This window comes from Carya illinoinensis, chromosome 13 (genome assembly GCF_018687715.1).
Source record: "Carya illinoinensis cultivar Pawnee chromosome 13, C.illinoinensisPawnee_v1, whole genome shotgun sequence".
Classification (NCBI taxonomy): Eukaryota; Viridiplantae; Streptophyta; class Magnoliopsida; order Fagales; family Juglandaceae; genus Carya; species Carya illinoinensis.
This window is the reverse complement of record NC_056764.1, coordinates 6,345,048-6,368,210: the sequence shown is the minus strand read 5'-3', so window position 1 is coordinate 6,368,210 and position 23,163 is coordinate 6,345,048. Positions and strand designations below refer to the sequence as shown.

At 35.2% G+C, this 23,163-nt stretch overlaps 4 protein-coding genes and 1 non-coding gene across 8 annotated transcripts; 1 reads left to right on the top strand and 4 right to left on the bottom strand.

The window, feature by feature from the left end:
- Nucleotides 1-593: 593 nt before the first annotated feature.
- Nucleotides 594-3,463, bottom strand: LOC122290831 (trans-cinnamate 4-monooxygenase-like). Its single transcript, XM_043098493.1, has 3 exons — nucleotides 2,562-3,463; nucleotides 2,269-2,396; nucleotides 594-1,387 (listed from the first exon to the last, which is right to left on the bottom strand). Exons 1-3 carry the CDS (start codon nucleotides 3,344-3,346, stop codon nucleotides 789-791), a joined length of 1,512 nt encoding a protein of 503 aa, XP_042954427.1. The 5' UTR covers nucleotides 3,347-3,463; the 3' UTR covers nucleotides 594-788.
- A 6,639-nt stretch (nucleotides 3,464-10,102) lies between these two features.
- On the bottom strand, nucleotides 10,103-14,452 carry LOC122292108 (protein NETWORKED 4A). Of its 2 annotated transcripts, XM_043100332.1 has the most exons (4): nucleotides 14,218-14,452; nucleotides 13,040-13,096; nucleotides 12,465-12,576; nucleotides 10,103-12,156 (listed from the first exon to the last, which is right to left on the bottom strand). In XM_043100332.1, the coding sequence occupies exons 2-4, from the start codon at nucleotides 13,052-13,054 to the stop codon at nucleotides 10,412-10,414; spliced, it is 1,872 nt and encodes a 623-aa protein (XP_042956266.1). In that variant the 5' UTR covers nucleotides 13,055-13,096; nucleotides 14,218-14,452; the 3' UTR covers nucleotides 10,103-10,411. The 2 variants fall into 2 exon arrangements, with proteins under 2 accessions (XP_042956266.1, XP_042956267.1); XM_043100333.1 differs by lacking the exon at nucleotides 13,040-13,096.
- A 1,660-nt stretch (nucleotides 14,453-16,112) lies between these two features.
- LOC122293026 lies at nucleotides 16,113-17,549 on the top strand. Of its 2 annotated transcripts, XR_006237094.1 has the most exons (4): nucleotides 16,113-16,431; nucleotides 16,585-16,664; nucleotides 16,802-17,025; nucleotides 17,152-17,549. XR_006237094.1 is itself a non-coding variant. In XM_043101638.1 (3 exons), exons 1-3 carry the CDS (start codon nucleotides 16,365-16,367, stop codon nucleotides 17,021-17,023), a joined length of 369 nt encoding a protein of 122 aa, XP_042957572.1. In that variant the 5' UTR covers nucleotides 16,113-16,364; the 3' UTR covers nucleotides 17,024-17,549. The 2 variants fall into 2 exon arrangements, 1 of the variants encoding a protein (XP_042957572.1); XM_043101638.1 differs by having other exon boundaries at nucleotides 16,802-17,549.
- Nucleotides 17,550-17,644: 95 nt separating this feature from the next.
- On the bottom strand, nucleotides 17,645-22,840 carry LOC122293025 (eukaryotic translation initiation factor 2 subunit beta-like). 2 transcript variants are annotated; one of them, XM_043101636.1, is made up of 10 exons: nucleotides 22,679-22,840; nucleotides 22,430-22,476; nucleotides 22,025-22,133; nucleotides 21,867-21,922; nucleotides 21,734-21,788; nucleotides 21,537-21,628; nucleotides 20,516-20,661; nucleotides 19,878-20,020; nucleotides 19,421-19,506; nucleotides 17,645-17,986 (listed from the first exon to the last, which is right to left on the bottom strand). In XM_043101636.1, exons 2-10 carry the CDS (start codon nucleotides 22,472-22,474, stop codon nucleotides 17,909-17,911), a joined length of 810 nt encoding a protein of 269 aa, XP_042957570.1. In that variant the 5' UTR covers nucleotides 22,475-22,476; nucleotides 22,679-22,840; the 3' UTR covers nucleotides 17,645-17,908. The 2 variants fall into 2 exon arrangements, with proteins under 2 accessions (XP_042957570.1, XP_042957571.1); XM_043101637.1 differs by having other exon boundaries at nucleotides 22,430-22,479; nucleotides 22,679-22,836.
- Nucleotides 18,280-18,371, bottom strand: LOC122293068. Its single transcript, XR_006237125.1, has one exon. It is a non-coding gene; the product is annotated as a small nucleolar RNA SNORD34 (small nucleolar RNA).
- Nucleotides 22,841-23,163: the final 323 nt, after the last annotated feature.

Here is a 23,163-nt window from a genome sequence, read left to right as displayed (position 1 = left end):
TTTTGACTTTTCTAATATCTACACCGACTAGTGAACGAGCATTTTCAACTATGAAAACTGTAAAACAAGACTTCACAACAAATTTGAGGATGCGTTTCTAAGAAATAATTTAGATGTGTATACTCAAGAAAAATCGTTAAGAATTTTGATTTAAATTTAATATTTGATAATTTTATTTCTTTAAAAAAATGTAAGTTACAATTTTAGACGTTCTGTATTTTTTCTTTATTTCGTTTGATATATTTGTATGAGTGTCATATTATTTCAAAGATATATTATTCTTAGCAAATGATATAGTTTTATTAATACATAAATTATATTAAACATATTTTATTTTTATTTTATGTTTTACTATCATATTTTTCTATACAGTGAGAAAAACTATTTAGAAATGGAACAAAAAGAAAATTTTGTTATATTTTTGGCTTTGCTTTGCCCCCGTAAACAAATTCCCATTGAGGAGAGCACGTCTAGGATTAGGTGAAAGGTTGCAAATTTGGCTTTTAAAACTCAAAAGGATAACAAAAAGATAAGAAAGAAGGGGAGGGAAGGAGAGGATCAAGAAGGCCAACTTTTTGGTGGAACAATCATAGTGAAAGAGAATACGGACTTATTGCAGATTATTGAAACGATTTCAAGTTCACAGATTTACACTGCCATGTCCCATACGTACATAATACTGTTCACGAGACAATTTTCAACTTCATTAAACATTCAAAACCCTAACCATCTTTCAATGGTCTGTTATCGCAATGACATCAAAAGACACAAGGAGAGGCCTACAACACTCAAAACGATCTTGGCTTTAAAACTACAGTGGAATGGTTCAATATGAACAAGCTGAATTGCCCACCCTTTTCTGTGGTGTCAACCTTGGACTGTCCTGGAGGAGGACAGAGCTCAAAATTCTGTGCCAAACGCCCTAAAGTGATTGCAAGAACTGGTAATGCAAGAATAATTCCAGGGCAGCTTCTTCTTCCAACTCCAAAGGGAAGGTACCTGAAGTCATTACCGTTAGCCTCAACCTTGGACTCTTCTTCTAAGAACCTCTCCGGTCGGAATTCTTCTGGATTTTTCCAGTGGGCTGGGTTGTTGGCACACCACCAGGCATTCACAAGGACTTTGCTCTCGGCAGGGATATCATAACCACCGAGCTTTGCATGATTGAGGTTCATGTGGGGAACCAGCAGAGGAATTGCCATTCGAAGCCTAAGAACCTCTTTGACCACAGCCTGAAGGTAGGGGAGCTTCTGGAGGTCAGGCTCAGTGACTTGCACGCCAGGTCCAAGAACCGTATCAAGCTCGTGTTGGAGCTTCTTCTGAACTCTAGGGTGGTTCACAAGCTCTGCAAGCCCCCACTCAGTGGACCATAGTGTTGTTCCAATTGCTGTTTCACAACACAAGATTTCATATATTTACAAAATTGTACAATACTGTGGTGATCAATACATCATGTGATCATGCAAACTGAGATTTAGATAAATAAATTACAAATATAGCAAATTGGTGTGAGTTAACGCGTGATACGACAAATTTACTTCAAAATATATAGTAATAATAATAATAATAATAATAATAATAATAATAATAATAATAATAAAACTATCAGGCCAATTGACGTGATTTGTTTCATGATAATTATTCTTTTATAATTTTCTTCATGATAGGCCAAACATGGCTAAAAGTAAAATAAAAGGCCGGGAAATCTCCGAAATCATGTAGAGAAAAATAAAAAATAAAAAACAGTTCTTGAGCTTCCTAGAATATTTAAATAAACCATGCATATGGTTAGGTGCACTATTGATTCTATATATCATGCATAGGTGTGCAAAAAGGTCATCGATAAATGCATGTTCACGGATTTAAGAATAATATTGGTTCACCTAAATACATGATGGGATTTTTTTGTATATATAACTTTCTAAAAACATATATATATATATATATATATATATATATTCAATCATTGCTTCTAAGTTAAATACTAGTGGTCACGTCCTTAATATTTTTACGAACGTTACATTATCATCAGAATTAATTATTATATTATGTCGATATATTAGTTTTAGGAGCCACAACAATTTATATATTTCATTGGGGCTAAGAATTAATAAATTAAAGTGATTTTGTTTTTTTTTTTTTAGTGATCTTATATAATTTGAAAATGCTCTCGCATTTGGCATTAATATTACCAGATCATGGTAATTAAATCGATCACTTATGATCGGAGTTAGCTAGGGACAGAACAAGCTAGGTCGTGAAACTCACCAGCAACGTTAATGTTCTCGACAATGTAAAGTACGTTATTTTCGCTGATCTCTCCTTTCTTCTCAGCCTCGAGAATATGGTCCATGGCGCATTTGAAGCCTTCGGACTTTGTGCTCCCAAGCTTCTTTCTGCAAACAGTTGAAACATAAGTCACTATTTCCTCTACCCATTACTTTCTCTTGGTCACCATAATTCGTTGTCCTTCCATTGGCATGGTGTAATATGTTAAATTTATTTTATTATAAAAAGAATGTTATATATATATATATATATAAAGATTAATAACTACTTACAGCCTCTCATCGATGAAATAGTCCTTGAAGAGCTGCAACCTCCTGTTCTTGACATCCTCACAGATCTTGAGGTAGCCTCTCAAGAAGGGTCTCAAAATGGGAATGAAGTCGCCATAGTTATACTCAAAGCTCTGAGCTAATCTACTTCTCTCTCCGTTCAAAGCCCTGAGCTTCACGAACAAAGGGTCGTCCAAGCTCTCGAATCTCCTATTGAACATTATCCTGTACATGTTATTGTACATCATCAGCTCCAACCGCTTCCTTATGACGATCCCAGTCGTCGACGCTTCTGGGGTATTCTTCACCTCCTCCACCACGCGTGACACCTCTTCTTCCCACGCGACCCTTTGCTGCTGGACCACCTTGTTGGTGAAGAAAGGGACTGTCATGATCCGCCTCATCTTCCTCCAATGCTCACCGTAAAGCGTGAACACCATGTCCTGTCCCTGCCCCGTGAAGATATCGAACACAACATTGCGGGTCCTGGACCCGAACTCTACTCCCTGCGTTTGCAACACCTCTTTGGCCAGCTCCGGCGACGACACCACCACGAGGTTACGTTGGCCCATTCGGAGCAAGAATATGTCCCCGAATTTCTTGGCCAGGTCCGTGAGGTTGCGGTGGTTCAAATCATCGCCGACTTGGAGCCAGTTTCCAAACACCGGCACGGGTATGGGTCCCGGAGGCAGCTTAAAACGTTTGCCGCGGAGTTTAGAGATGGCGATAGCCGCAACCACGGCTAAGAACAAGGATAACAGAACCTTTTCCACCAGGAAGAGATCCATATTGGTAGCTTCGTATTGAAGAAGATAGAACGAAAGATGGATAGATGAGATCGATCAGAGTAGTAGTGACAATGGTTAGGTCTTGGAAATGGTTGAGAGACGCTGAGGTTGAGAGGAAGTGATGGCAGTGATTTATATACGCATCAGCTGCACTTGCACATGTATGGTACATGGAATATTTTAATGGGGACACGTAATTAGGTTAGCGGGGGAGGTCAGTAGTAGTAGTACTAGTGGAGGATTTGCTAGCTCATCATGAGTGAGTCATGAGGACGGAGTGCTTTAACGGCGTCAGATGAAAGGCTGATGAGGAACCATGAACTTAATAGCTGATCTTGCTAATTGCATGGCAACGTTAAAGAACGAACCTATTTTTCTTAAAAAAAAAAAAATGGTTTGAATGGCAGTTGAAAAACATGGCATGTGCATATAGCATCACATTTAATCATATGAAAAGTTCGTTATTGCTGATACTTCGGATCATAGTGCTCATCATTTCTTATACACTTGGTGAAGTAATTTCGCCAATTTACGAGATTTTATATAATACATTAGATAATTTAAAGTAATTTTACTATCTAATCTATCCCATCAAATTACATTAATTAATTTATAAATTTACTTTTATAAAATTTATTTAATCCTCAAATAATATAATTCAATGTGGGTCGATGCATGCGCGGCAGTACTCATCATGAATTAGTTGCAGATAACTGGTACGCAGTCTGTCACTTTGATCCCTTGGTCATTCTGATGTTTTCAACTAGATCATATATATATATCATGTGATGACAATTGAGCCAGACATCATCGTTAATTAATTATAATCAGTTTAGCCTATACCAACGATTTACCAAATTCTTGTTGCCAAAGAAATTAAATGGACGTTGACAACTATATATATATAGGTAGTTAATATATATATACTGTCACTTTCGCGAGAAGAAAAATTCATTAATTCCATATGAATTTTCGAAAGATGATGAAGGGAAACAACAATATCTTTGTTATTTCCATCAATATTTAAGTAAGCTGCCTCTAAGACGAAATCCCAATTCGCGCGGCCCCACAGAAAGAATATATTATGATCATCAAGGCCGTAATATACATATATGTTGTTAATATAAGAAATTTTTCATATATATCTTTGGAACTAATTATGCTATTAATTTCTTATTCCGTACTTCTTTTTTACGATGAGAAATCCCATAAATGTGGTCAATCAATTTATCAGCGTTGCATGTACCGTACTTGTTACAGATCGATGTTATTAAACAACATATTTTTCACGAAGGGATTTGAGTCTGTCCCAATTACCATCAACGTAAGGAATATATATATATATATATACACACACACACAAACTGTTATCACTTATCAGTGATCATGAGGAATATATATAATAATAATAATAATTGTATGTTTCCCATGCTCCATAGATAGCTGTAGTAACTTGGGCTGCAAGATTTGCTGCTTGCATGCGTGGCCTTTTTAATTAATTGTAAAATGATCACGGAGTACGTACGTACTTATATATATATAAATATATATATATATATTTATTAATTCATGGTGCGGTCTTGCATATATATATTATATATATATATTTAAAATAATGATAGTCTTATTACTATTTTATCACTCTTTTATCATTATTTTTAATTTTTTAATTTTTTTTAAATTTTTTTTACTTAATGATTAAGTAAGTGACTATCACTAAAATTTTATATTTTTAAAATTTTTTCTTAATGGTTAAGAATGTTAAAAAAATATTTAAAAAAATGATAAAAAAATAAATATATTATAAGTAATAAAATACTGATAAAAGAATGATAAGTATATTATTACCCATATATTTATATGTTTCTTGTACGTACCTTCGTGTTGTGTTGAATGGTAGATACAGCTAGCTAGATAGGCCTCTATCTACAAGTAGTACTGCAGTTTGCAATCAGTACTGGAATTATAAAATAAGAAAAATACTTCTATATTTACTATAAAAATAATTATTTTTTATTAAAATGCATCCATTCTACTCATAAATAGCTAATTATTGTTGTTTCATATACTCGTTTTTGTTGTAGAAATGACTCAGATAACCAAATGTATTATTACGTAAGTGCTTATCAGAAATATATAAAATTGGACTATTAAGTACGTACGTACCAGTGCGTGCATATATGCATGCACCAATTGATCTTGTGAAGATATTATATATATATAGAAAAATCTTTTTGTCATCCTCACACTTCACACATTACATTTATTTTAATTTTTTTTTTATTTTTCTATAATAAATATGTAGTGTGTGGATGATAAATAAAATAATTTAATTAGTTTAATAAGAATAAAATAAAATAAAAAATAATATTTTAATATATAAAATATGTGGTGTGAGATGATGTGTAATATTTTTCTATATATATATATATGTAATGTACATGTAACCATGCACCTCGTCCTAAACGAAGCCGGGTTATTAATTACTACGTATAAATTTATAAAGAACGAATTACGTACATGTTAAATCAACCTGATCTCTGGCTTATTAGATAGGGAATAGAAACAAAAATCTGGGGATCACGACTTACGTCACGAGGTAAAGAGCCTTTCGTGCTTGTACTGGCCGGCCGGCCGTGGTAGCTAGCTAGCTTTCTCACATGCTATCTACCCCCCAAAGTGGTATTGCAAATCCAGTCATATAAGCTCGATCTCTCATCTCATGTGCTATCTATCTACCACCACTCAATACATCATCTTATTGATACCCCAAATTCCAAGATCAGCACGTGCATTAGAGATCGAGAAATTATTATTACTATTATTATATTTTTTTAATAAAAAAAATCTCTTAATCATTAATTGATCTCAAGATCGAGACAGATGAGAATAAAAGATTCAGAAATGCTAGGGAAGTTGGCGCAGGAATTATGCACAACTCCTACTGTTTCATTTTTTATTTTTTTTTTCATGCGTAATTTCTGCACCAAATCACCTGCATTAATTATTTTTCTAAAAAATTTATGATTTTCTTTTCTTTTTTTTTTTAAATATAAAGGTGCTTACTTCGAAGGCTAGCCTACTACCTGCATATTGTAAAGAAAGGGACGTAAAACAAATGGCAGCCACCTACCTCCACCAAACCAAGCCACCGCCAAGTCACCGGTCAACGTTGAACCTACCCACACCACAGCTCCCCACTTGATCTAAGTCCACATTTGTCAACGTCTCCACATCTCAGTTTTATGTTGTTCTTTTCTGATAAGAGAAATGATTTAATCTATAATATAAAATAAATTACTTGTTTATTAATTAAATTATAAAATTACATATTTAATGTCAAATAGATTTAACGTATTATATAAAACCACGTAATTAATTTATAAGTTTATTTTTATAAAATCTCTTTATAATACATTTTTTCTAAATTTTAAAAATTTTTCTTTTAAAATCTGTATTTTCTTTGTAAAATGCTTTTAAAAAAAATTATCATTCTACCTATTTACTAGTACTACTAGTAATAAACTAATACTAGTAATTTTTATCACAATTATCACCATATTTAACAAATGATATTACACACATTGTAACTGAAAATCCTGCTGATCAGTTCGTCAAAATTCAAAACTTAGAGGTAACTTTAGCAATAAATATCAGAGTATAAATTTTAACTTCAAGTCATAATTTTATATTTAATTTAATTTAGTATTTTAAATTTTATAATATTGTTACACATGTAATAAGTAATCATTCGAAAATAGAAAATAATTTCCTGAAAAAAAGGGTCTATTTTACAACCGATTATGGTGATGTCTAATGCCCAATTATTCATTATTATTTTGAGATCAATGTCTTTTAACAAAGATCTTGTGGACCATCAAAATGAATTTGAAGTAAATGATATTTATTTTTAATTTGCCTGTTAATATTGAGAAAACAAAGCTGTCAGACGTACGTTTTTTATAATTGGTTCGTTAATGAAAACATTATTATTATTTTCATTATTATATATATATATATATATATATATATATATATATATATATATAAGATGGAGGAAAATGATGATTGCAGCATCGACCAGGGGTCGTTGGCAAAACGCGACAACTTATTCTACGTCACGACTCACGAGACGGACTGCACTCCGTTGAATCATGTCTCTTTTCAGTTCCATCTTCCCTTCCCAACCGAAATGTTTTTTTGTTCTTTACGTTTAATGGAAAGACATCTACCCTTCTCATTGGTGGGGAGATTAGATAGCCTAATATTATTATTTCATATATTCAAAAATAATAGGCATACAATCGTATTTATAATTTTTTATATAATTATGTTTTATTTTTATAAAATAATTTGGAAAAGATTAGGGCCTTTATAGTGAACACACTGATGAAACATGAGGGGTTTTTTTTTTAGAAGGAAATTATAAATCATCAAACCTTAAAAGATTAGGGCCTTGAGTTATTGGTAATGGAAATGAATTCAGCCAACATGGGCCCATACACAAGTCGGGCTTTGACTTAAGCCCAAGTACCTTCATCGGCGAAACCTTTGTACAGGCCGCAGAGAAAACGATGTCGTATGTGCCTCCTTCTCAGCCATCACCGAATAGAACTTTTGTGGGAGACGATTGTTGGGCTTGTTGCACAGAATTGTAGCAACGACTCATATGGATGGTTGCTGATACTATTTGGTCAGGCGGTCGAGTTTTACGGCGGATTTTTTCGACTTTGAAATTCAGGTTTGGACTTGATTTTTATCTAGCGGAAGCTCGTTTCTGAAATACTTATCGAGAAGGGTTGCAAAGATAGAAGGTGTGAGTTTGACGGAGAGAATTCCAAAACCATGGCTGCCGGTGTCGTCGCATCGAGATCGGGAGGCATCTTGAAGTTTCTGAGCCCTAAACTTCGGCCCCAACCTACCGATATCCAGTCCGCCGCCTTGTGGGGTTTCGCCGCCGCCACCTCCGCCCTTTGGCTCGTCCCGGTTCCCTATTTCCACCCCTTCCTGTTCTTTTCTCTGATTTTTGCTTCATCGGAAGCCAAACAATTATATCTATCGAGAAAGTTAAAAGTTAAAACATCATTTTTTTTTTTATTTTTTTTTTTTGTAATACTTAATTACTAATCCCATTACGAAGAATAATGGGAGGAAAATGTTCGTAGTTTTGGCCAACCGGAGAGAAAATTGGGAGGAGAAAGATCGAAGTAGATGTTAATTTACGAAAATTCAGCATCAAATGTGAAAATCTAAATATTTTAATTAGGATATTATTTTAAATATTTTAAATATAGGTTTAAGTAGGATATTATTTCTAATTAGAAAAATAAATTATGATTTTAATTAATCAATGAACTTTTCAAAGTCCCTTCCATTCTTTCGCGGTTAATTCAATAAATCTAATCATCAGACTGGAGGCTTTAAATGCGCAGGGAAAGACTGTTCATTCTTAATTCGATCAATGGACGAGTACCCTAGTTCTTGAAACTTTTGATGATCGTCTTTGTATTCTTTGCGTGATAGTACTGAGTCTTTTCCCTCTACGAATGCATCGAAATAATTTACCTTTGTCGTCCCCTTAACTGATGATCGTACTTCTTTTAAGTTGGGTTATTTCGTTTGTACATTCTTACAATTGTGTTTGGAAAATGTAACGGCCATTCAATTGGTTGAAGATGACATTTCTGGAGAAACCTGAAGCTGAAGAGCAATGATATTGATGGAGGGTCTGCCCGGAACTGTGATCATTCTTCTGCTTCTGGGTTGGGCGAGAAAACAGAATGGATTTCGTATGAATAATGTTTTGTTTCTATTACTTGTCTGTAACTCCCTATGTGTGACTGCAGCGACAATAACATGTTTAATTGTTTTCGAACATTTCTTTCATATAATTTGAACTTTTGTTGAACTGCCATGTTCGAGATGATCGTTTGTTCGGGCGTTAGGCTTCAATCCCGGTTATCAAGGAGGTCTTAATTATTTGCTTTAGCTCCCTTTTTTCCTTTTCCTTGCTTCTTGTTATATATACCCAAAACTCCCGGGAGTTGGCTCAAGTAGCTAACGCCCTAGACTTGGGGTATGCTCCCCTAGTTCTATGGTTCAAATTCTCTTAAATGGAAATAATCTCTAAGATCTATTAAATTGAGAGATTTTTCTTTAAATTACTCAAAGTGTATTTGTGAAAAATTTCTTGTCGAAAGTCTATGCATTATTGAGATTAGTCGTGACACTTTTCCTGAACACCCAATATCAATAAAAAAGAAAAAAAAAGGTTGTTATATATCCAACTATTGGTCCAAAAAGTTTAAAATTGTTAGATATTAATTTGATTAAACCACCCACACGAATATGTTGTCCACGGTGGCTCACTCTATCGACACTAACTTAGTGATAGCTTTTTTTCTTTTGATAGCTTCACTTGTCCATCAATAATCAATTACTTAACACAATATCCATATATAGTACTAAGTCATTTAATTCAGCTTATTAGTTGCCCTCTCCGTAACTTAAATTCGTATCGTGCTCGTTACTTTAATATTAATTGTTATAGACTTAATGATCTAAAAGTCTTAACTAGAAGTGTTGGATACCAATTTAGTTAAACCTTAACTTTCATGATCATCACAAGGTTGGCCATAGCACAATGTTTAGAACTTCAAAGCCCCAAACTTAATCTTCAACCGGGTTGTGGTACCATATGTGAGCCGAATGCAATTTAAAATTTGGAATCTTCTGTAAGATATATTTTGGAGGAAGTTCACAAATAGCAGACATTCCAACTCGGATGTCTATTCATTCACAAAACTCGTACTTAAAACTGAACAATGGCATGCAAATTTCTGTAGAAACTCCCCGACTGCCGGTGGAAGTTTAAGGCACTCAGATGGTCTCGAAAAAAAGGGGAAACTCACTGCAGTACATTATAGTTTACACAAACCGACTGGCTATTGGAACCATGAGATCGTGGTCCAAAACGTTATCTGGGTGTACCTTTCCAGACCCAGAAAATGAAGCTAACACTCTGGAAAAAAGGAACGGGGGATATACACAGATTACATATTTAATTCACGATGCCAAAACTGGAACTCGTTTCTGCCCTATGAAAGCTTGTCGAAGCATATGATACCCGTTCCTATAATGCTCAAGAGAAAAGCACAGCTGCCGAATGGCCTCTCGTTTCTCTTCTGCTCCTTCCGATATAACAATTCTTTGCCTCTCCACCTCCGCTTCTAGTTCCTCGGCTCTTGATCTCAGCTCCTCCACTAATTTATTTGTGCCTTCTATTCCAGCAGTCAGCTCGACATGTTCCTTGTGGTATTGCTGCAAATGCTTATCCATTTGGTTGATTTGATCATCCCTAGAGCTTATCTCTGCTGTGAGTGTAAGTTCTTTTGCATTGAGTTCATCTCTTTCTAACTTTAAGCCATCAAGGCTTTTATTCAAAATTTCTATGCGATCACCTCTGTCGACAATCTCTGCCTTTAGCTGCTCAATTTCACCAGTGAGTCTAATTTCTATTTCCATCTTTTCAGCCTTGACCTTCCTGATCTCGTCCTCTAACAAACGAGCACGGGATTCCCATTCTCTGAGCTCCTCCTCCAAACGAGTACGTTCCTCCAACATTTTTGACATTTCAGCCTTTAAATTTGATTTTTCGGGAAAGATATTTTGTTCAGCGTCGGATACAGCTATTTTCAAATCCCTGACTTCATGATCCCGGTCTGATAAACTAGTTTTCAACCTTAAAATTCTTTCCTGCAGCTTGGAGACCTCTCTTTTCTCCACATTGAGTTTTGTTTTCCAAGTAACTATTTCTTTACGAGCCAGCTCAATCTGATCCTGCAAATGGCGGGTGTTTTCAGAGGATTTATTACTCTCAAGGTCATGCTTCAAGCGACCAATTTCTTTTTCAGATTCCCGAAGCTTTTCTTTATTGATTCTCAGCTCTTCCTTATTGATTCTCAGCTCTTCCGCCAGTGCTCTAATCTTTCCATGTTCAGTCTGACCAACTCTTTGTTGAATCCCCAATGCCAGGTCAGCCTCCAACTCAGCCTCCTGCATCTTGACCTCTTCCTGCGATGATGATCCATGCTCAGACTGGAAATCATTACCGAATTCCAATGACTTGCATTTTTGGATCTCAATCTTCAGCCTAACGATCTCTTCTTCTGATTGGCTTATCTTTCCATTTGCAATCCTCAGCTCTTGCTCATAATGTGCAATTCTAGCAGGGAAATCTTCGGGAATTTCATATTTTGCCTCTCTCAATGAACCATCTGCATTCCCTTCCTGTTGCATCCGGAATTTCTCTTTCCTTTCACGCAGTTCAATCTCCAATTCAACTATCTTCCTACTCAGCCCTTGATCCCCACCGTTCCCTAATAGAAATGGGTAATTATTGACTGAGGAATCATCAGACTCTGGCTCTGAGTCTGTCAATGTGGATGATTCATCTCCTTCTTTCTGGTAAACATCAAAGCTGTTTCCACCAGAGCCAAGGAAGAAATCAAAACCAGCAGCTCGGTGGCTAGATCTTCGATGCCCCGACCTATAATTGGGAGTAGAGAGCAGGTCCAACCCAGCATCAGAAATGCCTGCACCTTGGGATTGGAGATCTGAAGGAATATGCTTCCGCAATTCTCCTGTCACATGATCATAACGCTCAGCCAGTGACCGGTACATACGGTAAAACTCCTCAACATGGGAGATCAATTCAGGCCTCCTTTTATAATACATCTCAGCCTTTTTGGCAAATGAATCTCCATCATCTTCAATCAGCTTCATCATTTGTTTGACGCTCTGGTCCATCTCTGAGATCAAGAAGCGTTTTGTTATTTTCTTGTTTGACATGGTATAAATTGATTACAGCATCGACACTCTTTTGGTTTATATAATGCCATAAAAATAGGATCACCAACAGAGTTAGTCCTAATATAAAGCTATTACTCAGTTATTGATATTAAATTTAGCTAATGTTTCCATTTGGGAAATTATTACCAAAAATAGTGGTAAGACGCCAGTCCAGTGGTCCATTTCCTTTGCCCTTTTACATGTGGCAGTTATTCATGAAGAGGGTGAAAATCAAGTTAAAAGGGCCAAATAACACTATAGTGCTCACCCTCAAGATTCTCTGCAAGCCATTTGGAGTTTTTTGGACTGATGTGACTATCCCACCACCCGGAATGAGACTTTCTTGATTCTGTTCTCTTCATATGCTTACTGCTGTGAACCTGAAATAACCAAAGAATATCATACTGGACACGGGAAACAGAACTCTGGTGTTTCAATGTTCTGCTGATGAAACTAAATCGGGCAGGGAAAAAAAAGACAATTTTAATGTAAAGAGTGAATTATTCGTATAGACATACCACAGAGGTTCAGCATTATTATTTATAAGGATGTCCAATGGGAAATCAACCAGACCAGTATGTTTCAAAACCATTAAGTTCCACATAACACCAAGATAACATTACAATTTCCAGACATAAAATTATTGAACCAATGATTATATGATGTTCCAAAATCTCATCACGATTATTCATATAGGATTGGACTAACAAAACTTCAAGTAAAGAAAGAAAAGCAATAACATGAGTTTGAGTATGGCTAAAACAAAACATAATTTTTTCGGTACTGCATAGAGAAAAATTAAAACGCAAAGTGAAGGGGGTTGGTTGGGGTTTCATTTCTTACCATAAAACTAGCCATTTGCTAAGTTGGTAGAACTTGGGATAGTTGATCTGAATAAGCCTAGATTCAAATAATCAAAGAAATCAGTTTAGCGATTTTAGGTGCTGCTAAGCTACGAAAACTACAATTCGCAGCATTATTGCTAAAACGATTCACCAAAGCTTTTTTTGGAGTCACGAATAGTGACAATAATCCTGGAAAAATGGACAGTGTTACTGATCAAAGAAAAAAGACTCTCCATAATACAACTTATAGAAAATTCTAAACACGGTAAGACTTCAATTAAAAAAAACTATCAACTAAATGATGGACGGTAGATTGGACAGATAAATTGTCATTACACGTATCACTCAATCTTATTTGTATATAGGGACAAACTATGATTGGAGGCACCCCCCTCAACCTTAATGGAGACAAACGTATTTTTTCCTACAATTGCAGTTTTTTTGCTTTTAAATAATAATAATTCAATGCATAGAGGCCGATAATAAGAAAGATGCTAGAATGAAAATGAGAAGCGGACGCTTACTTTCGGAACAACAAACAAAAATACCAATCACCATATAAGTAGAATTAAAAATATATATCATATTGCTTCACAGAATGCAGGCAATATATCAAGTGTAGTGGAGGGGTCCCAGAGGACACAAGGCCATGTTGATGAAACATGGGCAACAACTGAGTTGACGGGTCGGCGGCTCTCACCCGCGGGCACAACATTCTAGATGGTGCGCGTCACTCACGCGCAAACAAAGCGCGAGTATTTAATTTTAGGAAGTCCAGCGAATTCGGACCGAATACACACAGCGCACACAACTGTCCGAACCAGACCTCCAGCTATGCCCACGCGTTTCGACCGAAAATTGCAGGCCGACTTTTATATATATATATATATATAATATAAGAAAATAAAAAATGGATAAATATCCAGAAATTAAGGCATGATTTCTAGCGATAAGAAAAGAAAAATAAGAATTAGGAGAGGAAATCATCGTCTCCTTTATTGTTAAAGAATCGCTGATTCCAATCAGAAAACTCAAAACAAAAATAAATGGGATTGAAAGAGAGAATTGAAAGGATGCTCAAGAGGAAGTCAAGAAAACCTCGCGTAAACGTTGACTATAAAGAGCGATAGAAAGTAAATTAACAAAGAATAGTGTAAAGGGAAGAGAAGCAATTACCAGAGATCAGTGAGACAGATCTAATCGAAGAACGCTACTCTATTCTTTGGGAGAATCTGAAATTCCAATAAGCGAGAGAGAGAGAGAGAAAGAGAGAGAGAGTTGAGTTAAGAAGAAGATATGAAGGGGAGGAGCGGAGGGGTAGAGGAGAGACAGAAACTGCTTTTGAATCTCTCGCTGTCTTACTCGCTCCCTCGCTCGCTCACTCTGGTGAATTTATTCAACAACAAAGTCAATACTCTCTCTCTCTCTCTCTCCCTCTCTCTCTCTCTCTCTCTCATCTTGTTTCAAGTTTCAACCGACTTTTTGAATTTACCATCTTGCCCCCAATTCTGTGATTCACCTTCTCTCTCTCTCTCTCTCTCTCTCTCTCTCTCTCATTTTTCGAACGCAAAACTTTTAAATAAAATTATTCTTTTTTAATTTACTCCCAAATATCATAGTAACCATTTTCACCATCCTTACAAAAGAAAAATTAAATTAAATTTTCACCATTTAACACGATTTCACTATGTCACACATAATTATTTTTACAATTAATCTACAATTTTATTTAAAATAGAAGATAATTATTTAAAATTGAAATAATTTTATAATCAAATGAGATAATTACATTAATTAATTTGAAACAAATTATAAAATAGCTTTAAAATAATTATAGATATATTATTAATTCTTTTTTTTTTATCATAGCCATTAAATCTTATCTCAATTGTCAACAAATATTTATGGTTTTATATATGAATTGACTTGAAAAAGTGCAAAAGGTGCTTTTAAAGTATTAATATTTGATTGAAAAGAGGAACAAAAAAAAATTAACATTTAATTGACTATTGGTGAATGAGTAGAACTCTCTCTCTCTCTCTCTCTCTCTCTCTCTATATATATATATATATATATAATTATATATAATTTTTATTGGTTAAATTATTTGATTATATGTTAATCGGCCACGTAACGTGCAATATCGTTTTTCCCCTCGATGACATTAGCTTTCAAAGCTTAAGAACGATGAAACAATAGCTAGCTAGCTTTGCAAGCAATCATGGTTGGTCTAAGGAAAGAGCCTCCCCCCTTTCCACGTTCTATAAAAGAAATATAGGTACAAAGTCTTTTCTTTGTGACTACTCGTGACTGTATTTATGTTTGGAGAAGAAAATAAACGGTTTGGTTATTTGAATTCTTCGTGGCTGTGTCTCGAACGTTGTTCGAAAAAAATTAATAATTAAAGAAAAATACTTTTAATTATAAAAAAATTTCATAAAAATAACTTATAAACTATCCTGACTTTTGATGTGATATGTTAAATTGTAAAATTATTTTTATTATAAAATAGATATAATATCATATAAAATTATATTAATTAATAAATTTATTTTTATAAAATTTCTTTATAATTATAACTCTCTCTTAATTAAAACCCATCAGTAATAATTCACAGTCTAAGTCGGAGATCTTTTAGGAAAAAGACCTAGGCCCATATGAGATTTGGGTCCTTTTTCTCCAACTTATCCCTCCCCTTTTTCTAGGAGCAACTTTTGATCCATGGGGGCCCAGATCCACAGAGGTGGCAGGACCCTAAACTCTGATATCATCATTCACGAGTACCACGATCCAGGGGTGATGTCAAGACTCCATAACAACATGAGTAGCATATGCTACACAATGGTGGTGCATGATTGGAATCAAAGGTGTTGATCCACAGCCCCCAAGCCGTTTGATTTCACCACATTTCTTTGCCACATCGGGATGACAGAAGGAAAGTAATCAAATATACGATAAGAGTGAATAATTAGCACGCACATGTACATGTACGTGTACGTGTACAAGGTGTTTTGCAATCACAGGTTCACTTCTCAATATCCGACATAATACCCAAAAACTGGCTGTTTCACCAACTCCGCCAAGATACAATTTTTCTCTTCTTATCTTTGGTTTTGTCAACATTCTCAGTATATACCGAAAAGTAACAAAAAATTCCTTAGTTCTAAGCCCCCAATGTTTTGTTTCTTTTCCTCGTATTACAGCCATATATAACCCTCGAGGTTGGAAGTGGTTCAATGCAGAAACCAAGCTTCTCTTGAAGATCAGCCAGAAAAGAAAAAAGTTTAAAGAGGCAGGGCCAGTAGTTTCTGATCTCTTAAGGAATGGAAAACTACAAGAGTTTTTTGTTTTTTCTGGGGATTTTCCTCCTCGGCCGCGCCAAAGCCGAAAGTATCAGCTCTTTCCATTTCATTCATTTCCATTATTTGCAGCAAAATAGATCAAAGAAGATAACAAGATAGGCAATATCTTATAATGCAACTGATTATTTATGTCATACAATACGTAATTAATGGCCATGCATGGTTGCTTGTTTGCTTTCAGATAAAACAGAGCCGAGAGTGAACGGGAATCTAGGGCCAATCCAAGGGTGGAGAAGTGCTTACTACTGCATGATTTACAACGTAAGGCACATGATCTTTACAAATACAGCAGGCACCATTTTTATCAAAGCCTGGAATATTAATACTCATGATATCAGACTCTAAACTTGTTTGGGTTTTTCTTTCTTTTTCTTGTGATGGTGATCATGATGAATTAGGAATCAGCAAGTTGCTCGGACAAGGACCAGCTTGCAGACAAAGGAGTGGTGGATGTGAACAAAGACGAGTTAGCAGAATACTGCAAGAAAGGACGGTGCGGCGAGCACATTGGATATGTGCTAAAGTGCATCCATGACGTGAAAAGAGACTTCTGGTTCGCCAACAACATCACTGTAAAGCTCCTCAAAAGAGAGAATTTCCGATGGATGTGCCAAAAATGAAGGTGGAATTCCATGTTGTTCTTGACTTAATTGGTTTCTGATTTTTTTTTTTTTTTGGGTATTTTTCTTGTTTTTGCCATATGGGTCTGTGAGGATATTGACTGATGAGATGTACGTACTTTGGGTAGCTTCAACTGCAGCTATCTCTACGAAGAATTACACCAACCCTGGACCAAAGGTGTATTAGAAAGTACATATGGCATTTGTTGCGTGTTGTACGTACGTCTTCTTCGTAGCCATCTTCAACCTGTGGAACAACTCCAGCTATATAAGGAGGAGGTGGAGCTGTGGTGCAGGAAATAAAAACCTACTATAGTATACTTTTGGGGCAGTTCAAAACAAGAAAAGGACCAAAAGAAGAAGAAGAAGAAGATTTGTAATGCGTGATGTCTACAATCTGTAACTTCTATAGTTCTATGGTTCGGATTGTAAACTCTATAGGTAACGTCGATGTTTTTACAAGAATATACAGTTAGATAAAACATGAGAGTGTATTCATGAACTAAAGAAATAAGACTTCTGCTTCGAAAGAAAAATCCGTGTGCTCCATTAATATGAAAAATATGCACAAAAATAAACACACACACACACATTCTAGAAAGAAATGGTCTCTTGAACACCTTCAAAACAACTACTTTTTTTTTTTTTTATAAGTAACAACCTTCAAAACAACTAGTTCGTCCTTTAAAAGTACTTATAAAATGTTTGTTCCAAAACTCGATAAACATGATGTATTCCATATAAAATTATACTTAGATCGTGTCCATAAATGATAAATTGCTGACTTCTACTTAAAAGCAAGATTAGTAAACGGACACTGAAACCCCAACTCTGGCTCATAAGCCACTCAACTTCGAGTCTCCAACCAGAAAGTAATGGGTTAGATCATGCCCCTGCGGTCCTACGGCCAACACGAGCAACAAAACCGGCTTTAATTGGAGCAACAGATCGTCCTGAACCACACTGCCAAAAATAAAAAATCAAAATCAATAACATAACATCAAATAGATATGGTGATCCAGAGAAGGATTTCCCCAACAGCCTATAAGACAGGATGATTGAGACATGTATCACATTTATGAACAAAGACACCCAGAAAATAGTACCCGTAATCAAATAACAAGAGTCCACAAATGCAGTGAACCAGTTAACTAAGACAATAAAACTTTAAAAACACATACAAATTTCCCCATAATCAGAAGGATATTTCCATGAAATTTCAGTTTTAACCAATGCAGGAGCAAAGTTTTCTTCAAGGAGGCCTCAGATAACATCTTGGGTAGTCCTTAGTCAATCATATAAGACAATCTGACAATGTAGGCAAGTATTCAGATCATCACAGGCCTCCTCACAAGAGTATTTGGCAGTAAAATAATTAGGCTCAGTTTGGATACCAAAACCATCTCAACCCATCTCATCTCATCTCAACATTACAACTTTTACAAATTCCCACATAAAATACAATAACCAATTCAACTTTTTCAAATCTCAAAACAATAATAATATTAAAAAATAATATTCTAAGAATATTTTTTTAATTTTCAACTTTTATCTCATCTCAACTCACTATCTAAACCTAACCTTAAAATAAGGCCTTGTTTGGGTAACGAGATATTCTCAAAATTTCTCATAATTTTCTTCTCAAACATCACTCAAACACAAAACACTTTTCAATTTCAAATCTTTAACTTTTTCATCTAATCATTACATAATCATTATCCGAACACAAAACCCAATACAACTTTCCCAAACTTCCAAACAAAACATAAAAAATAATACAACTTTTTCAAATTTCAGAACAAAAATAATATTCAAACAATTTTTTAACTTTATAATGTTTTTATTCAACTTTTTCTTCCCAAACCCAATAAAATATTTAAGCTCAAACCATTTCACTAATATTCACATAACATTTTACTACTATTCATAGAATTTTGAGATATTTTGGGGATGCTTGTGGAATGAGATGAGATGAGAATTTTGTGAATAGTAGTGAAATGGTTTGTGAATAATAGTAAAATGGTTTGAATTAAGATTTTATTGGGTTTTGAATAAAAAATATTATAAAGTTAAAATATTGTTAGAATATTATTTTTGTTTTGAAATTTGAAAAAGTTGAATTGTTTTTTGTGTTTTGCTTGGAAGTTTGGGAAAGTTGTTATGATTAGGTAACTATTAGATGAAAATGTTGAAGATTTAAAATTAAAAAATGTTTTTGTTTGAGTGATGTTTAGGAAGAATTTTGAGAAATTCTGAGATGAGTTGAGATGAGTTATGTTTTCCAAAACAAGCCCTAAGTGTCCAAACAAGCCCCAAGTCTTCTTGACTTCAAAAAAAAAAAAAAAAATAGCCCCCCCCTATTGAAGCGTTTATACCAACAATTGTATAAGCAGTTACCTTTTCACATCGAAGAAAGAAGAGACGATTCTCCTTCGAAAGTATAGTGTCTGGACTTTTGCACCCAAGGCAAATAACATATTCATCTGAGAAGAGGAATTAGTCATAAAAAATAACTCAGAATGTTACAAAATACAGGATCAAAATATATTAGTTGAGCAAGCATAAACAAGAAGGACAGTATCTCCTGCCACATACAGCTCCTTCCCTTTGCCAAGACAACATGGGGAGGGAGTGTTTTATTTTCGATTTTAGTGGAGTTCAACCATGAAGTAGACTATATGAAGCAAAATAAGCAGAAAAATAAGGGACAGGCTGTCAAATCAATTTTTTGACTCCTTGCAGTCCCTATTTATCATCTTAATAAGGCAGCAAGAGCAACAGTTTCAACCAACAAGAATGTCATAACACAGACACAAAATAAAAATATAGTTATATATATAAACACAATACTTACTGATATATCGACGCAGGATTCCTTCAAAATTCTTAGGTGCAAATCTTCCCTTCACAACTAGCCTTTGCTGCCCATCAAGTGATCCACTTGTCCCCAGTTCAGCTAGCAAGAAAGCCATCACATGGTCTGGCTGCCGATGCATCCTTTTATTTTTATTTTTTTGTGGGAGGAAAGCCAGTGAGCGGGTTAAAATAAAAATTATTAGGGAATGAAATGACACTAAATGACATCTCATTTGATAAATATGAGGCCAAATCCAGGTAAAGCAATTATTAGCACCAGAAATACGAAAATGTTTAAGGGTAAAAAACAAAAATATCCAAATGCAGCATATAAGCAAAGAATGTATAACATGTCTAAAGAAACCATTTACTGCATGCTTGGCACCACTGGGTAAGATAGAGTTTATCCAGAGCATGACATTTTATATGCACCAGGTACACAAAAATAAGCATTAATGAAATGGAATGGAAGAGATTGTTAGGACCATACACGAGGTAAAAGTTTGAATGCAATCAACAGTAAGCATAAATGTAATTGAACAAAATGCAGAAAATATGTAACCACAAATCCCCCAGTTCATAGTATGGGGAGAAAAAATGAATATGTATTATGTTTGGAAAAAGAAATGAGCATACGTCTTGCAGAGATCCATGAAATTCACAAAAACAGTTTTCTTTGTGCCCTCACGAAGAACTTGGGGAGGCCTCATAACAGTCCTACGCCTGTCTCCTGCCAGCTCTGGATTATTCTCCCGAAGAATGTTAAACACCCGACCAAGAAGCTGCACCAAATGTCAAGAGAAAAATCCTTAGTAATGATACAGACTCATCTTCAACTTAGTGGAGAGAAAGCCCCCATTAAAAATTAGCTGAGATTAATTATTAATTCACATGCACCAGCTAAACAGAGCCTCTCATCTTCAGATAACCTAGTATGATAAACATACTGTAAGCACAGGCCGCATCAGAGCAAATAGATGTAAGACTCATTGTTTTTGGGAGGAACTAAATCCAAGAGGTGGCAGCCAAAAGACATGAAGAAGCCACCATGGAAAAATGCAAGAACATGCTAGAACATAACACTATCAAGTTCCAGCAGTCCCTACCATAAGTGACATTGATTCATTACGGCAAGTCACCAACAAAAACTAAGGAGATACAGAGTTCCTTACACTTTCTTTTAAGGTAAAGAATAAACATTTTTTTTATAAGTAAAAAAAGAACTTTATTAATATGAATGAAGTAGCAAAGCCCATGTACACAAGGAGTATGCAAAAGAAACACTTAAATACATTCTTTTTTTATAAGTTACACTTAAATACATTCTACTGCATATGAACTTAAAAATCCAAAACTATAAGAATAATGTCAACGTCACAAGAGAGCCCAAACAATATAAAAATAAAGGAATGGTCAAAGCTTTGAAGTAGGGAACGTTCTCTTGATGAGCTCAGAAGTTTCTTCTTCCATACTTTATTTCTTTGGGCTTCTGCCAATGTTTTTAATGGAGCCAGCCAACAAGATTTTCTTGTATCACTTTCTAGCTCCTAACTTGTAATAAGGTATTTGTTGTTATATACTTCCTATGTACTTAGGTTATGCCTATTTACCACTTTCAATAAAATTTTATATTACTCGTAAAAAATAAATGATATACCTCCTCATACTCATAATCACGGTCACTTCCTTCCCAAGGGTATCGTGACTGTAGCGTGGTTCCTTCCCCTTCTTCATCCTCACCAGCATGATCTACATGGGAAAGAACATCAAATCCCACAGATCCAATACCACAGGTCCAATACAATAAAATAATATATATATTTATTAAAAAAAAAAAAAAAAAAAACATATTACCATCCAAATCTTCCCCTGCATCCCCACTCTCTTCATTGAAGGAACTAGTTTCAACCTAAAATCAAGCCTCAAAATTTATCCTGCTTACAACATTAGAAACAACTCACACATATCCCTTCACATAAACACTTACTGCCTTCTTCTTCTTCTTTTTCAAACCAGAGAAAGTACTTTCAAGCCCATCAGAAACTGCAAGTAAGGAGAAGATTAAGGCTCCATCTATGTAATGCAAATAGCGGCATACTTGACCTACATTAGATTAAATAATGAACATTCGTTCAATTTAGATACCCGACAAATTTTCTGTCTGCTCAGCCAAATTGTCCACAGAATCATCAGCTGCATCCTGAATTACAACCTTCTTCTTCTTCTTCTTTTTACTAGGATCAAACGGGGCAATCTGAAATCGATTGATTCATTCAGAAAATACAATTCCACAATGTAGTATTAAGAAAAAACACAACAGTAAATTAATTACGGACTAGCAAATCAAAAGCAGAGAAGCACATTTTTTAGTAATTGGCAGGCAACATCTTGTGATTTTTCCAACATGTCAATAAATGCCGCAAGGTGTTGAATAAATAAAGTTTGTACAAATACACCTAGACCTAAGTCACCTCAAACAAGTTTGGTTAACCGCCTAGTTCGTATTCCCAATGTTTATCAGATGGGTTAGGAAGAAATTAATAAACTTACCTCCGCCACTTCGTCCTTTACTTCACTGGGAACATCGTCTGCCATGACTGCTACAAAGCAAGTATAACTGAATCAGTGGATTAGACACCAAATAAGAAACAGAGAAAACAGACACAAAAGCACAATGCCCAGGATCAAAAACGCCAAAAACAAAAATGGCACCAACTCGTTCTTATGTTGAAAATATCACCAATATACACATCCAGAAAAACACCAAATAATCAGAAATGAGAAACACAGACTACACACTTTTGGCTTGCACTGCTGCGAGCGCTGTTCAGAGCTAATCGTTTCGCTCCTAGGTCTGCGTTTCTACCTGCCTGAACAAGATTCTCTCGAGTGTCGATGCCCTTCAAAACCTCGCTATCTTTTGCCGCATGCCTATGTAGTCTCGGCTTCCATCGAACAGTTTCCGGATTTGATCCGGAAAACCTATGGGCTGTTTCAACCCCGACACACAGCTCTGGACCTGGCACCTCATATGGAATCTGGGTCCATGATCATATTTCTCCAAACCGGCCTAAATCTTCAGACTTCCCATATGAGTTTGGGCCTGGCACCTAATTGGACTTTTCTTCTGAATCTGCCCCTTTGCTTTCTTTATGGTCCTTAAATCTGTGGGCCGAACTAGATGGTTCAATGCCCCAAAAGAAGAGTTTATTTTTCTTGTAATTTTTTTTTTTTTTTGGGGTAAACATGATTTACAAAAACTCTTGTTGGTTGTGATTGTCTCG